The sequence below is a fragment of the Gasterosteus aculeatus genome, chromosome 7 (genome assembly GCF_964276395.1).
Source record: "Gasterosteus aculeatus chromosome 7, fGasAcu3.hap1.1, whole genome shotgun sequence".
Taxonomy (NCBI): Eukaryota; Metazoa; Chordata; class Actinopteri; order Perciformes; family Gasterosteidae; genus Gasterosteus; species Gasterosteus aculeatus.
This window is the reverse complement of record NC_135694.1, coordinates 19,891,984-19,906,807: the sequence shown is the minus strand read 5'-3', so window position 1 is coordinate 19,906,807 and position 14,824 is coordinate 19,891,984. Positions and strand designations below refer to the sequence as shown.

Genomic DNA, 14,824 nt, shown 5'->3' with positions numbered 1-14,824 from the left:
TGCCACAATGTTAAAAACATGAATCCAAGAAGCTGATACACTTGAGAGCCAGACTTACAGATACCAGTCATCCCCGCTGAAAGCACTGCTAAAGTAATTTGTAGGAAAACACGTCTTCCTGTAAACCCAATAAATCTAAACCAACAAAATTGTAGTGGTACAACGGTGCCTCAACATGGAGTTGACTCTATTAAGCATACGGCTTAATTTTAAAATAAGTCTGTCTGCCATGCCAACGAGGAGAATGTTTAACTTAGTATTTCATAATTTCATTAAGTGAATAAAAGATGCTTTTGTCTCAAGGCCCTTGGATGTTTTGTACCTAGTTCCACTTTATCCTGGAATTTCACAAGGCTTTAAGATTAGAATTGACATGGCGTCTCTCACAGCATGTCTATTTGGCATTTATCAAATTTGGGGCTATAGATTTAAGTCCCCTGCAGCAAAAACAATGACATGGCCCTCTCTTTATAATTAATTGTGTCGCCCTACCTGTCATTAAATTTAGTTGGACTGGCTTGAAACACCACCGCAAATAGGTTAATGCGAACCGAAATACCTGACATTAGGTCAATATTGCAGACAAGATGTTCTCCATCCCTTAGTTCAGTGGAAACACACGTCATTCACACTAAAACATAAACGGTAAGATCAAACCCATTCCATTGATTTTCTTTTACTAAGCAAACTTTTTGCCAACTCACTTTTTCAGCAAAGCTACTGTCTGAAATAATAATGTGTTAAAAATCTAATCCAACTTGGATTAAAAAATATTATTTTCTTAAGTGAACCAAAAAACACAACACCTTTAAGATACAAAGAAACAACCAACAATGTGATCAAAGAAGCCACAGTAGCAGTTTAACTAAAAGCCTTACGATACATTAAGAAAAGAACAAACACAGTGACACACAGTGTGATATCAACCAGTGGGCATCTGGGTGAATGACTTTTGACAGGGATGATAATGCTATTCGGGGACTTTCAGTGCAAAATAAAGGTAAGGGTGAGTATGTGCTACATGGCAGTACAGTGTGTTCATGTTCATATGAACAGCAGTTGATCGGTTGTTCATGAAGCAAGATTTGGGTACGCTGTGGCATAAAAGCCATCCACTCATAAAGGTCCGACCGAAATGGTCGAAGATGATTAAAGGCTGGAACATGGGGAAGATACAAAGTGTCTCCATTTTTGGATCACGGACATCGTGATTTGCCTTAGGCATCAACTGAATGGGATTTGCACGACTAATAGCCCGATGAAGCCATGGCAAATTGAGGCCTTTGGTAAAGTCTTAACCTGAAAGACTTGCAATCCCAAATTGCTAAGTTGTTAAGTGTTAAAAATTAAGTAAACTGAAAGCCCTTAAACCACATTGGAGTTGTGTTATTTCTAATCAATTTAGGGGCCAGAACAAAATATATGCCAAATGTACAATACAGATGTACACTGTTGTATTTGCACAATGATTGTCTAGCATACATACATATACGTTATATATTGTACATTAGGTGACATTTGCAGAATTGCTTTTCAGGTATTCAATGTTACTAAATGCCCCTGAATATATTTTTAACTGTTGAAAATTTAAAAAAAAAAGGAGTGTGGCGAAGTGCAAACACGAAATGGTCCGATTTTGAAATTCGTTCCTTTTCGAGTCAATGGAGATCTCTGACTATCTGTAGTCTGTATACAGTATTGTATACGTAGTGTGTACGTGGTGTAAAAGACTTGCAAAATCTAGCACGAAAGTGAAATGATCTGAAAATGAAGAAAGCAAAGCAAAACACATGCGAGACTGCCAAGAAGCAGAACAAAGTTTTCAGCTCTCTAAAAAAGTTTATCATCTTAACCCTTTCTGTTGAGTTCTGTTGAGTTCAAGAAAGTGATAACATCAAGAATGATTCCAGATAAGCACGGACAGACATTTTCATATAACAGCCCATACATGATTCATGCGCAATGAAAAATAAATGGAGGCAGAGGGTATTGTTCCTGCACATGGCATGAGAGATACTTATAATTTGATCCATAAATAAGTCTTTTTGTACTGCAGCTCCCTGCTTTTGGAGCTACACTAATCCTATCGTCTGGATCTTACAATCAAGATAAGCAGATCCATGTGTGTGTCTATTATGTTACCAAGATGAGTTCACGATTAAAACAAGGCAATACAGAATCCTTAGACCTTAAGTCCTCACCTAAGTTGTTATCCTGTCCTCTTCCTCCTGTTTGTCATTTAAGATGTTCTCTCCAACGTTCAGATGTGATACCTACTTTACTGACTTGCCCTTTGCATGACTCGCCCGGAACCCTCAGTGGCCCAACATTCTTCTGAATTTGTCCCAGGTGTGGACCGTGACCGGAGAGGTGAAATTCTTGCACCATCACTCAGATTGATAGCCTCCTTCCTTCCTGTTCTGGCGCCTCACCCGAACTGGCAGCTGGAACTGCCCCAGAGAAAAATGGTGGCATATAGACCAGCGCTGAGTGAGGGTAAGCAGACCCAAGCAATGCTCTTCCAACCCCAATCATTTTTTTTGACAGTTGAAAGTCAACATCATGCGTGCAATGTGTTTGAAAATCCACAGAAAGGAATGGAGAAGGATGTTACCCCACCCATCTTCTCTGGAACATGTTTTTCAAGATATTGCCCTTCACACTCTAAGGGACCATTGATCATTTGTGGGACGTCACTTCCTACCTTAAGCCTTTGCTGCCTTGTAACTGTCAAGCGGCCCGCCACTTCACCTTACAATCATTTAAGGCCAGCCCTTGTAACGGCACAGTTAAATGTTTTCATTGAAGAAGCAGCATTTACAAATCCCAGAAGAAAAGAAAGAGAAATAAATAAATCAGTGACAATGTGCAAGTGCCAATAAATAATCAAAGGCAAATGTAGAGCCATTATTTCAACTATAGAAATTGGAAGGGAGTTAAGAAAAGTTAATAAGATAAGTTAAGCTTGAGGTGTGTGTGTGTGTGTGTGTGTGTGTGTGTGTGTGTGTGTGTGTGTGTGTGTGTGTGTGTGTGTGTGTGTGTGTGTGTGTGTGTGTGTGTGTGAGAGGGAGAGACAGAGAGCACATCAGTGGTTAAACTTTAAATTTTTAGCAAATTGCTGCGTGCTTTGATTTTGGCAACTGGAGAAAATATGAATAAAAATTGATAGTTGGTCAGAATCACAGTTCAGTTGAAAACTTAAGTTCAGTTCAACTTTCCATACAGGTGCAGGTTTAGTGTTGTCAGATATTGTGCGATAGTGTGTGATAGACAAAATAACAAACACAATACTGAGCAAACACTACTGAATTTGACTTTGTCTTTTTAAGTGCAGACTTCAACACTGTATCACATTGTTGAAAGGGAAATATGTTTTGTGAGTTGACACGACCGCCTTTTTCTTTACAGGAGATTCTTGAAATATTAATTCAAACTTTAATATTCATGAAGTATTGAAAACTATCTTTGTGTAAATTACTAAATATATTTTTGTGTTATCACCCATTTGATTCTCCTTCATTTACATATTTTTTCGTTGTTATTTTGAATTATTTTGATTAAAATGACTTTTTCTCTCTGACTAGTGAGACTGTTTTAACACATTTTAATGAATGTATTATTAATGAAAAGGGTTAAATTAAATATGTCTCCATCACTAAAAAGGCATATTGTCCCATCTCAAAGCGCCTGTCCTTTCATTGCTCTCATTTAGATCCTTGCTATTTCATTTCTTGACTCAGTTTCTCCCGTTCATAACGGCACAGGCTCACTGCACTGGAAATAAAACTGGAGCAGGCAACTTGAGGATTTGGAATGTTGCCTAAATGTGAAGTGACAGGAGAGAGCTTTTGGCTCTTTGCGTGACGCCAGCAAACTGGCACCGAGTCCTCCTTAATTAACAGATCCATGCACTTCATCAAAATCCTAGGGTGTTTTCAAAATATGGTTAAGTGAATGAGTCAGGTAGCCTATCACGAATTCAGACGATAGAAACGTTTCAAATCGATTAGTATTGATAATAGTGTTATTAGATTTTTTAGCACAGGTTTCTCATAAACTAAACACACACAAATGGATGAAAAACTGAGCTAAAAAAGATGACTCTTCAGTTGAGATGTTAGTATCATTTTTATTCTTAATCAATGAAAAGTTTTTTGTTTTTTTTAAGTTGCTAAAAATAATTATGATTAATTCATGGTTTACCACTTATTAATACTGTTTATCCAGGCTGCTGTCTAATCTACTGAAATCCGGCAAATTCCCTGTGGGTGGAAACCACGCCCACAAACCCCCTCCTCATCAACGCACGCACACACACACACACGCACACACAGACGGAAATTGGTGGCAACAGTGAAGCGATGTCCCCCATTAGGTGACAACGTTGGCACCGTCTCTCCGAGTCCCTGTCTGTCCTCGCTCCTCGCGGACACTGCTTGTTTGAACTTGTCGCGCGGCCCCAAAGTGCTCGACCCTCTCGCGTGCGGATCTACCAGCGGACAAATAAAGGGGACCATCCTCAACTATCGTCGTCTACTTCGGGAATGTTGCATTCCCTCCTCCTCAGATCTCTCGGGCATGCTACAAAACTCTCAAACTCTCAGAAAGGTCGTTGCTATTGGATGCAGACGCTCGCGGCGCCACTCGGCAGGAACATCATCATGTTGGGCTGAGACTTTACCGCGCGGACCTGTCAGACCGGGTGCCCCTGATGGAAGAACCGAACGCCGCAGCGGCTGCCATGGCGTACAATACTTTCCCGGCTCGTCAAGCGGGCGCCTTGCCGCTGTCAGCCTTCTTCTCCGCCGCACAGCCCTCGTTTTTCCCCGGGCCGCCTTTCCCGGACGTCGCCCCGCGGCCCGAGCCTTCGCCCGGACGGGCTGCCTCCGACGCGGAGCTGCTCGCGGCTCTGACCCGCCAGCAACAGCCGGTCCAACCGCGGTCCCTCCGGAGCCTGCCGATGGAGGAAGGGCTGGAAGATGACCCGAAAGTCACGCTGGATTCCAAAAAACTGTGGAATGAGTTTCACAAAATGGGAACGGAGATGGTTATTACAAAATCGGGAAGGTACGCCATCCATATGATGTAACTTCTATTATCACTATTATTATTTTTATTTTTATTTTTATTATTATTATGGGGTTGTTTTTTGTTCATTTCAAGAAGTCAATACAACAGTAAAGTCGGGGCCCTCAAGTTCAAGCATTGTTCATCAGCTATAATAATAATAATAATAATAATAATAATAGGTAATAAATAACCTAATAAATTCAATTTGTGGAAAAGAGGGGAAGCTCCTTGCATGCCTTGGATCCAAATATAAGTTTCTAAAGCACGAAAAATCAATGTTTGGTCAATTCTTTGCCACAGGAGGATGTTTCCGGCGTTCAAGGTGCGGGTAGATGGGCTGGTTGAAGCAGCGAAGTACATCTTGCTGATGGACATTGTCGCTGTTGACGACTGCCGCTACAAGTTCCACAACACCCGCTGGGTGGTGGCTGGAAAAGCTGACCCGGAGATGCCAAAGCGCATGTACATCCATCCAGACAGCCCGTCCAAAGGGGAGCAGTGGATGAGCAAACCCGTCGCTTTTCATAAACTCAAACTCACCAACAACATTTCCGATAAGCATGGATATGTACGTATATAATTAAACTTTTCCATGTTATTACTTTAGCCTAAGGGCATTCTCTTTGAGAACACATTTTGAAATGATAATTCTAAAATTGTGACGTTCTCAAAAACTTTGACGTTGGGATTTCTTTGTCTTTATTTTTCCAGACAATTTTGAATTCAATGCATAAATACCAACCCAGGTTTCATATTGTAAGAGCCAACGACATAATGAAGCTTCCCTACAGCACCTTCCGGACTTACGTCTTCCCGGAGACGGAGTTCATTGCTGTCACTGCGTATCAGAATGAAAAGGTAAAACCCATCCCTCCCCACCCTTCCCACCCTGCCTGCTCCGACCTCACATGCAAATACAGCACACTTAATGCACTTGGCAAGGACCGTGATGTTGTATTCAAAAAAAATTGAGAAAGACAGGATAAGTCTTGCGACTATTAGAATGGTTTGGAAACCGACATTATAATATGATATATATGGACCAAATAGGCTCTGGGCCCTCATTAGTGCCGCATATGCACTTCATGCAAACTGGTAGCAGTATTTTTGTGATGATTAACTCGTTGATGTGTCTTTTTCTCAACAAAGATTACACAACTAAAAATCGACAACAATCCGTTTGCCAAAGGATTTAGAGAAACAGGAAATGGGAGGCGAGAAAAGAGGTATTTACTTTGCCACCATTATTCATTATAATATTAAAAGATATATGTATATATTTACCTAATCTAAATTTTTTGTCCACAGGAGTAAGCATTTAACCATTTCTTTGATGCACGAGAGCCAACGCACAGCTGACCTGGACTGTGCTGATTCTGATGACTCATGTGAACAACCCAGTACCAGTGATCCATTATATTCCCCCCGGGAGCTGGTGACCAGCCCTCTGATGTCCACACCAACCTGCCCAGGTGGGGGATTTCGCAGTCTACTATTGAAGCGATGAACGTGCAATCAGTAAACAGAGACAATGTTCATTAATGTTTAAAAGTCAACTGGATAGTTTCGAGGCTTTGGGCTTTTGACTTTGGCCCATCGGTGTGGAGTCTGCACGCAGGTCCTCTCACAGTCCAAAGACATGTGGTTTGGGTTCATTTATTACTTTAAATTGACAATAGCTGTGAATGTGAGCGTGAATGTTTCTCGAACACCAACGGTTCGGTGGGGGTTTCTGGTGTGTTACTTAGCATGGTGTGTAGGCTAATGCAGCTTAGGAATGTTTACTGACCCAAAACCTGTGAGATTAGTCAGACTCATTAGAATATGTAACCTGAAAATCTCACAGCAACAGTTTAAACGTGTCTTAGTACCAAAAGAGTATTACTAATAACACTAATGACGGCTGTGCTCTATTCAAGAATCCCACTAAGCCATGACACATAGTCAGTACTTTTGTACTTAAGCTTTTCTTTTGTATCACGTCAAACTGCTCTGTGAAATTGTGGTCTTGTTGGATTTCTGATGTGTTAACCAAGTTTAAAATAGATTATGTAATCATTATTTTATATGGACTCTAGAAACACTCTTGGTCATTAACTTTCAACCACTTTCCACCAATCAGGGTCCTCCTGGCTCGTAAATTCACCTTGTATTAGGATTTTTTTCAGCAAATCTTGTACACCGATGGGGGAGGGGGGGGTCAGAAGATTGCTATGTTTTGACATTTCAGGGGCTCTGAGGATCTGAACCTAAAGTTACTGCAGACTCTCAGTCGAAATACTTTTGTTTTGATGGGTTAACTATATTGGTACTTTGGGGTTAGACAGAAATGTCTCCCTCATGGTTTCCAGATGTAACCATGTCCTTTCTGTCCTCAATAATAATACTCGGCTATAACAAAGCAGGCATATGCTCCTTATACTCATAACGGCACATTCATTGAATGATATCTAATACTTTCATCCTCACAGATGACGAGAATTTTGAAAGTGCTTCAGATGTTGATCAACAAGAAGAGGACATTGCCGAAGGGGGCCATCCCAGGGACGAATACGCGTCTTCTTTGAGTCAGCAGAGGGAGGGGATACTGTGGAACCGGCCTGGTCTTAGTGAGAACGACGGCCATCAGGACACAACCAAAGAAAGAACAATGTTTCCATCACCAGATTTGATGTACTCTGCGGAGAGGGATTCTTCAAAAAAGCACCTGAGCGAAATCCCACATGGCGTCCTGCCAATGATGTTGCAGACGCAGAGTTCATTGCCTCTCGCCGCTGGTCACCTTCAGACTTTTGATTTCCCGAGTGCGCATAGCCAACAGTTTCTGAAGCTGGGGGCACCGTTGTTGTTCGACCCGGGACAGTTGACATTGAAGCCAGAGGGTGCGGGACGTCTGTTGCCTTCTTTTCTTGCAGTGGAAAACAGAGGCCTACCTTCTCAAAGCATCACCTCTCCATCTCCCTTCATGTTCCACCTTTCACAGCACATGCTGGCATCTCAGGTACGGTTCTTACATCACACGTACATGTATTTGAACGGTCACCATAACTGCTGCTGGCTCCTCAAATGGTACATTCATAGATGTCACCAACCCAAGAGGAACGGATTTGCATTGCTCATCAAAGCAAACAAATATCCGGGATGATTTCTCTAGCCCCTGTGGAATAGAGTTTTTAATTTAATTTTTCTGATGTCAGTAAGCTGACCCATTACATATTTCTTTCTTGGACAAAATAATGTGATCAGCTTCCGGTGATGTTTGTAAGTACTTCAGTTTTAAAACAGCATGCACAAAAAGGATGAAAGGCAATTTGTGTTCATTTCCGATTAAACAACATATGTTATTGATCAACTGAGAGGAAATGCAATTTGTTCAGTTTACACAATGCACACACACTGGCCTCAAATGAACACACACACACAAAACCAGTACCTAAACACATGTGTTAATTGAGAGATGTCCAAGAGGGGGGGCTGTCCATCAAAGGCGCCTCAAGCAGCGGTCATGTGTAACCTTCCTTGCAATATTCCTTTAAAAAAAAAAACTGTTTTATGTCATCAATATAAATATCATTAGACCCTGTGATGTCATTGAGTGGAGCGAATCACCTCCGTGGTTTGGGAGAGGGGGAGAGCCAGCTGGCCAGTAAAGAAGGGGTTTGGAGGATTTGGAATAGGAGGCCGATTTGAAGTTTGGGATGGACGCTTCAAATTAGGAGCTGGATAAGGATGCGGAAAGAGATCTGAATTGACAAGGTGTTGGAGAATGCAAATCTCCTTGGCCAATTTGTTGCAGCAGAACAAGCCTCAACCGATATGGCTTTATTTATTTTTTTTATCAGTATTTCCCAACCTATTGATGCTAAAGGGCAAAATCTCCGTAGGTGCAAAATAACTACCAAGTAAGAAATAAAAAATAAAAAACACAACTTTTCTCTACAAAACCTCTCTGCTGAACTCACATCTTAAAGACATGCAACCTGCTCTTAATGACAATGTGGGAACATCAAAAATCCTATGGTGTTATTAAAATAACAACTGTTTCGCTTTTCTTACAGGGAATCTCACTGTCACCCTTTGGAGGATTGTTCTCCTATCCATACGGCTACATGTCAGCCCCAGCTCTCCCCACCTGTTCGGCAACCCCGACGTTGGCAAGAAACCCCTGTTTCCGCAGCTCTCGGCCATTGTTGCGATTCAGCCCTTATCAGCTCCCAGCCTCGTTCACCTCAAGCCCAAACCCGCTTTCAACCAGATCCCCTGGCCCTTCAAACTCACAGTCCGAGGCGTCCAAATCTGGGAGCAGAGAGACAAGTTTAGTGCCTGACAATCACTGTCAGCAAATGAAGGTCAAACAAAAGACTTTGCCACCGGAATACATCAAAGGCTGCGCTGCAAAACACACATAACTTGGTGGACTTGATAATCAACCTCGTGGAGAATACACTCACACTTTATTGTTTTTCATGTTAAACCTGGTGGATGCACTCTGATGGACACAACACAGGTTTATGAAAATGCACGTGATAATCACAGTATTTTGCTAGAAACTGCATGTGTGGCTGCTGATCAACATGTCATTTATAACATCAATCATCAATCCTGCCAGAAAGATACTGTTTAAGTGATTTGCAGTCAACAGAAGATTTACAACATTTGTGTGTGTGTAGCAAGTTGACATTACGTGGAAATACATGGTCAAACAACTGTGATATGCTGTTAAATGCATATCGGGGTGTCTTTAACATACCAAATCAATGCTTTTAGGACGTCTTTACAGGAACCAAAAGAATTATGAAAAATATGCTAATTTGAATTCCTTTAGGGAGAACCGGCTATGCAATACTCAACTCCCAAAGTGAAGTTATTATAGGTGAGAACAGTGTGCTTTAAAGTAAAACACATTTGTTTGGCTTCATTCCTCATGATGGTGTACATATTTTCCTCATCATGACAAATCTATAATCTACCTGTTAACTGTTTCACCCTGTGTTGATGTACCAAAGCTGCACTGTGGACTTTGAGAGGAAACTCAGGATTATTTTTTAAATGTATTTTTACCAGCACTTAAGAAAATTGTTTTCAGCAATCTCGCAGATTGTCTGCCAAATTATTCAGGTGAATTGTTCTTGCGTGTGCTTTTTTCACAATTTAAATAAAGATGTTGTTCACATTTTCTTGAATTGCTCATAATATATACTATAGTTGATGTTGCACATTACATATTCAGATGTCTATTCTCTGCAACATCACATTACCTCTGCTGTCTGTAGGCTTCTGCTGTATTGAGTCATTAAAAGAACACAACCAACAATTATCTAATCTACTGACAGTACTGAATCGTACAACTGATTTAATTTGAACAAAAAAAAGGGTGGCAATGCATCCAGGCAATTGCATCAAAGTCGTTGAATAAGACACAACTCGTGCTAAAAGCAAAAATAACCAGGGTTTGTGCCCATGTAGCAGCTGCTGAGAGGTGTCGATGTACTCAGCATTATGTCCACTGGTAGCAGAACACCGAACACAAACTGTGCAAACTGCTTTTCCCCCGTGCGGTTTCGGAGACGCACTCAACTGTTTTATCACTAGCAGGATGTACCAGCTGGGTGCCGGTCAAGTTAGGAGTCTAGAGGGACTCAGTGTAAAACAGGCAATAAAATGTGTTCAGAGAAAGTGTGGGTCCCTGCAACCACGAGCGGTCCTCGAGCAGGCGGCTATGACTGGCCACTAAAAATGTTGTTCAGTTTGCTGAAGCAAAATATGACATCAGTCGAGATGGAAGTACACACTGACTATGACAGGGAATTATTATTATTATAAAAAGAGGACGTTCAGGTGTTACATGTGTTTTTCTTAATTCTAAATTAAAAAAGCATAGGTTAGCCATTCAAGGGTGCTGCTATTGTAAAAAGATGAACATTCGGGCTTCGCATCGTGGTTCAAAGACCTCCTGCTGATCCTAACGTTTAATAAAACACAAGAAGCTCTGTAAATTGAATTGCCGACCCTGATTTCATCTCCTGTGGCCCCCTGTGGGTCAGGACCCTGTCTGTGGGAATGACTCTTCTCAACACATGGTCACATGTATTATAGATGTGTCAAGAGGATTGGATGGATTGAATTGCAAGGGCTGGATTAAATTAAACCAGCTCATCTGGCGTGGAGTCAGGGTCTGTTTGGATGTCAGGCCTAATCCTATAACTTTGTTTGACTAAATGAAGCTTTCGGTTTCTACACGCAAATACGTTTTTCGGCAAGGTCCGTCCTTATCGTTCTCTTTCTGGCTTGTCATTAATTGTCGGTATGTTTCTGTTGTATACTGTGTTTTCGCCCTGGCTGCACTTCTAACAATAAAACCCACTCTGCCTCATTATCTTTCTGCCACTTCTGAAGGGAATGACGGATATTTGAGGAACATACGATCTTAGTCCGGCAGTAATGGTCTTGTAACGCGTTCTTACAATACATCTTAGCACTGCTACTCCATCTCTCTGGGGATCAATAATGAGCTCTTTTTTTTTAAACAGAGGGGAATCAAATTTAAAACTCACATGTTCCATTTCAGCATTGTTTGTTGGCGCTTCACAACAAGCTGAAAGGGGTTCTTTGCAACAGCTGCTGCCATGCCCTTGGCCATGGCAATGGTGGCTGAGCAATAAAGGTGAATGAGCGGCCCTATGCACTTCATTCCATATGCATGACTGCAGCTCACTGCTTGCTAGGGCAAATCCCAAAACATCTCTGCTTGTGACAGCAGCGTTACACTTGAGTTGCTAATTCCTCTGCTTGTATATCTGCTCAAGCTGCACTGAAAAATACTTTTTCTGAATTTATAAATTACAAATCGAATCATTTTGTCGATGCAAAATCTTTCTTAGTGATTCAAACGCCCCAAATATAAATATCAAATTTTGCAAAGAATGTCATAATGTTCGCAGTACTAATATTATCCCTTGTAAACTAAAACACAAATCTGTTTGACTGCATTCTACTGTCTATGGAAAGAAAGATTTCGCTGCTCAGTTGAACCTTTTAATCCACCTTTGTGCTTATTTTTCAATAAGGACAAAATAATCATGACAGACCACTGCAAATGTGTTCCTTTTTTTCAGCTGTAACTGCTGGTGTGAAAAAGTCAGGCACTCTCCCAGGAGGAAAATTGATTTGAGAGCCCTCCCACTGTGCTAGGCTGCTGTCAAACCTCTATTGTGTGCATTTTCTCCTTGGCTGAGCGTAGCTTTGCCGAATGAACATCTCTACCCGCTCAGAAATGTGGCGAGGAGGTCAACCGCAAAGTTTTGCAGACAGCACAAAACTTCTCCCCGCAGCGCTGACAAGTTTTTGGTGGGTTGTCCTTTAGAGAGGCACCGAAAGGAGAGGAAAGTTCTCCTCCCGTCAACGGCATCCGGCCTGGCTCATATTCCTCTTCTTTAGATCGGTTTGACGTGCCAGCACGAGCAAATGTGTGATAGTTATCTCACATTACATGAAACTACAAGTCAATATAGTAGTTCATGGTGCGGCCCTTCTACAGGTAATTTGGAATGTGTTAAGAGAAGCATACTTTTTCTCAGATCTGTCAAACTCTGATGGGATTTTTAAATAAATCATAACACACAGTCAAAGCAACATGATGCATCAGATATTCTTGGGAGAACACTTAACATATTGGTGCTCTAAATCTGCTTTGAAAGAATAAGTGCTGTGAGATCAGACATGTCAACACGGATGGCTTTAAGAGACTCGATGATAGTCATGTGTAGCATGCAATATGAATAATGCTCCTCAGAGGAATATCCTCCGTAAGCCTGTTATCATGAATAAAGTACAACAGGGTGTCTTTGCAAGAGGGCTGAAACAGAAAGGTGTGTAGATGCTTTATAAACACAACAATGAGTATTTATACGGATAAAGTGTCCAATGATCAAGCATCGAGCTGTGGACTAGGTCTCTTGGTAGACTAGGCCAATTGTCTCAAAGCAAGCATTTTACATGGAGACCTACTGTTTATTCTTGAAATAAATATATCATTAATATTTTCCATAAAACGTGATACTGCGTTTACTGTAGCTGCAAGCGGCAAAACACATTAATTAAATATGAAGAAAAAAAGTCGATATTTTGTTTGCACAGTCTTAATGAAACGATTTTAAAGAATCCATAATCCTACGATTTCAACTGGGCGATTCGATTTCAACCTAGTTTACTTCACTTAAAAACTAATGGCCCCTGAAGCCATCTAGTGGGTCACAAAGGCAGCGCGCTGACTGCCTTCGTCGATGACCTGCACCATAAAGATTGAATACGAAAGGTTATTTCACCAAATCACTGTACACTCAGCATACACCAAAATTTTCAAATGTATTATTACTTATTCTATAAAATCTTTCTACATGTTTTTAATGATTTTTTTAATGTTAAGAACCCGTGGAGCCGAAATCGACCTTAAAATCGACGCAACAAACGTAACATGTTTAGGACTTATCTCATCTCACTTGCACTAGGCTGATCTTTGGCCATACATGTGGTTATTGCTGGAGGATTATGCATATCCTTTTCACACGAAACATTAACGTTTGCTAACTAAGCCGGTTTTCATTCATTGTTGTGACCACCACGTCGTTTCAATGAGGCGTATAATACAACCCCTTCAGCGGTATCGTTGCTAAATACCGAGTCGATCTGAAATAGAATAGAAGTACTTTATTGATCCCTAGAGGAAATTCAAGAAATGTTTTTATGAGAACTACACTCTCGTTAAGTAGCCGTTTTGTAACAGACATCGTTGAGCAGACACACTGCAGACACACAGCAGAGCAAAGTGCTAAAACGAGGGTTCCGTTTGCCGGCAGGGCGACATTATGAAGAGAAGACAAGCACTTCCGCATTGAGCGTCTAAACCCGCCCAACTCCTTCTCTGGAATCTGATTGGTTGTCAGTGAAAGACACCATCCTAGATCTAGATATAACAGACACAACGTATTAACTGTACACCGTTTGCAATATAAGCAACATGTAAGGTTGTTGTTTGATGCAAGATGACGCCGTGGGGGTCTTAACATAATTGTACACGACAGGAGACCTAATGTGGTAAATGTTGATTTGACGTTAAGATTGTGTCAGATCTTTTAACAACCAGGTAATGAAGGAGGAAAATAATACATTATACATTATACAAAAACAACAAATAATAATAATAAATAATAAACACTGCCCTCTCTGCAGAGCATCTACCACTGCAGGGTTCACAGGAAAGCTGCCTCCATTCTCAAAGACCCCACCCACACCCAACATGGACTGTTCACGCTTATATTGCACACATTTCATTGAACTTAAGTTTTTTTCTTTTACAACCTGCTCAGTTTTGCACTTTTCCTCGTCACCTCATTTCTGCCTCATCCTTACCTCGTTTTTTATTTCATGTACATTTATGTAAATATTGTATTCTTATTCTTATTTTTATTTTAGAATTGGTCGGCTTTCCGGAAAGGCAAGTACAAGAATTTCAATACACAGGGTGTAAACAGTGTGTAAATGACAATAAAAATCTTTGAATCTTGAATCTTTGAATCTTTAAATTAAATGTTTTTAAAAAATGGGACTATCACAATTAAAGTCCTCTGTAATTGGGGGACGTTTAGAAGTAAATATATATTTTACGTGCATTAGAATTGAACAGCTACAAAAACACTACTATGTTAAAATAACGTATTTAACTTCATTCCTATCATTTTAACCTGTTTTAATTTTT

The 14,824-nt window shown here is 40.8% G+C and overlaps 1 protein-coding gene across 1 annotated transcript; it reads left to right on the top strand.

Annotated features, from left to right (window-relative positions):
• The first annotated feature begins 4,285 nt into the window (after positions 1–4,285).
• On the top strand, positions 4,286–10,243 carry LOC120821697 (T-box transcription factor TBX2b). The gene is made up of 7 exons (XM_040180608.2): positions 4,286–5,067; positions 5,371–5,638; positions 5,782–5,928; positions 6,220–6,296; positions 6,379–6,542; positions 7,542–8,071; positions 9,129–10,243. The coding sequence occupies exons 1-7, from the start codon at positions 4,712–4,714 to the stop codon at positions 9,477–9,479; spliced, it is 1,893 nt and encodes a 630-aa protein (XP_040036542.2). The 5' UTR covers positions 4,286–4,711; the 3' UTR covers positions 9,480–10,243.
• Positions 10,244–14,824: the final 4,581 nt, after the last annotated feature.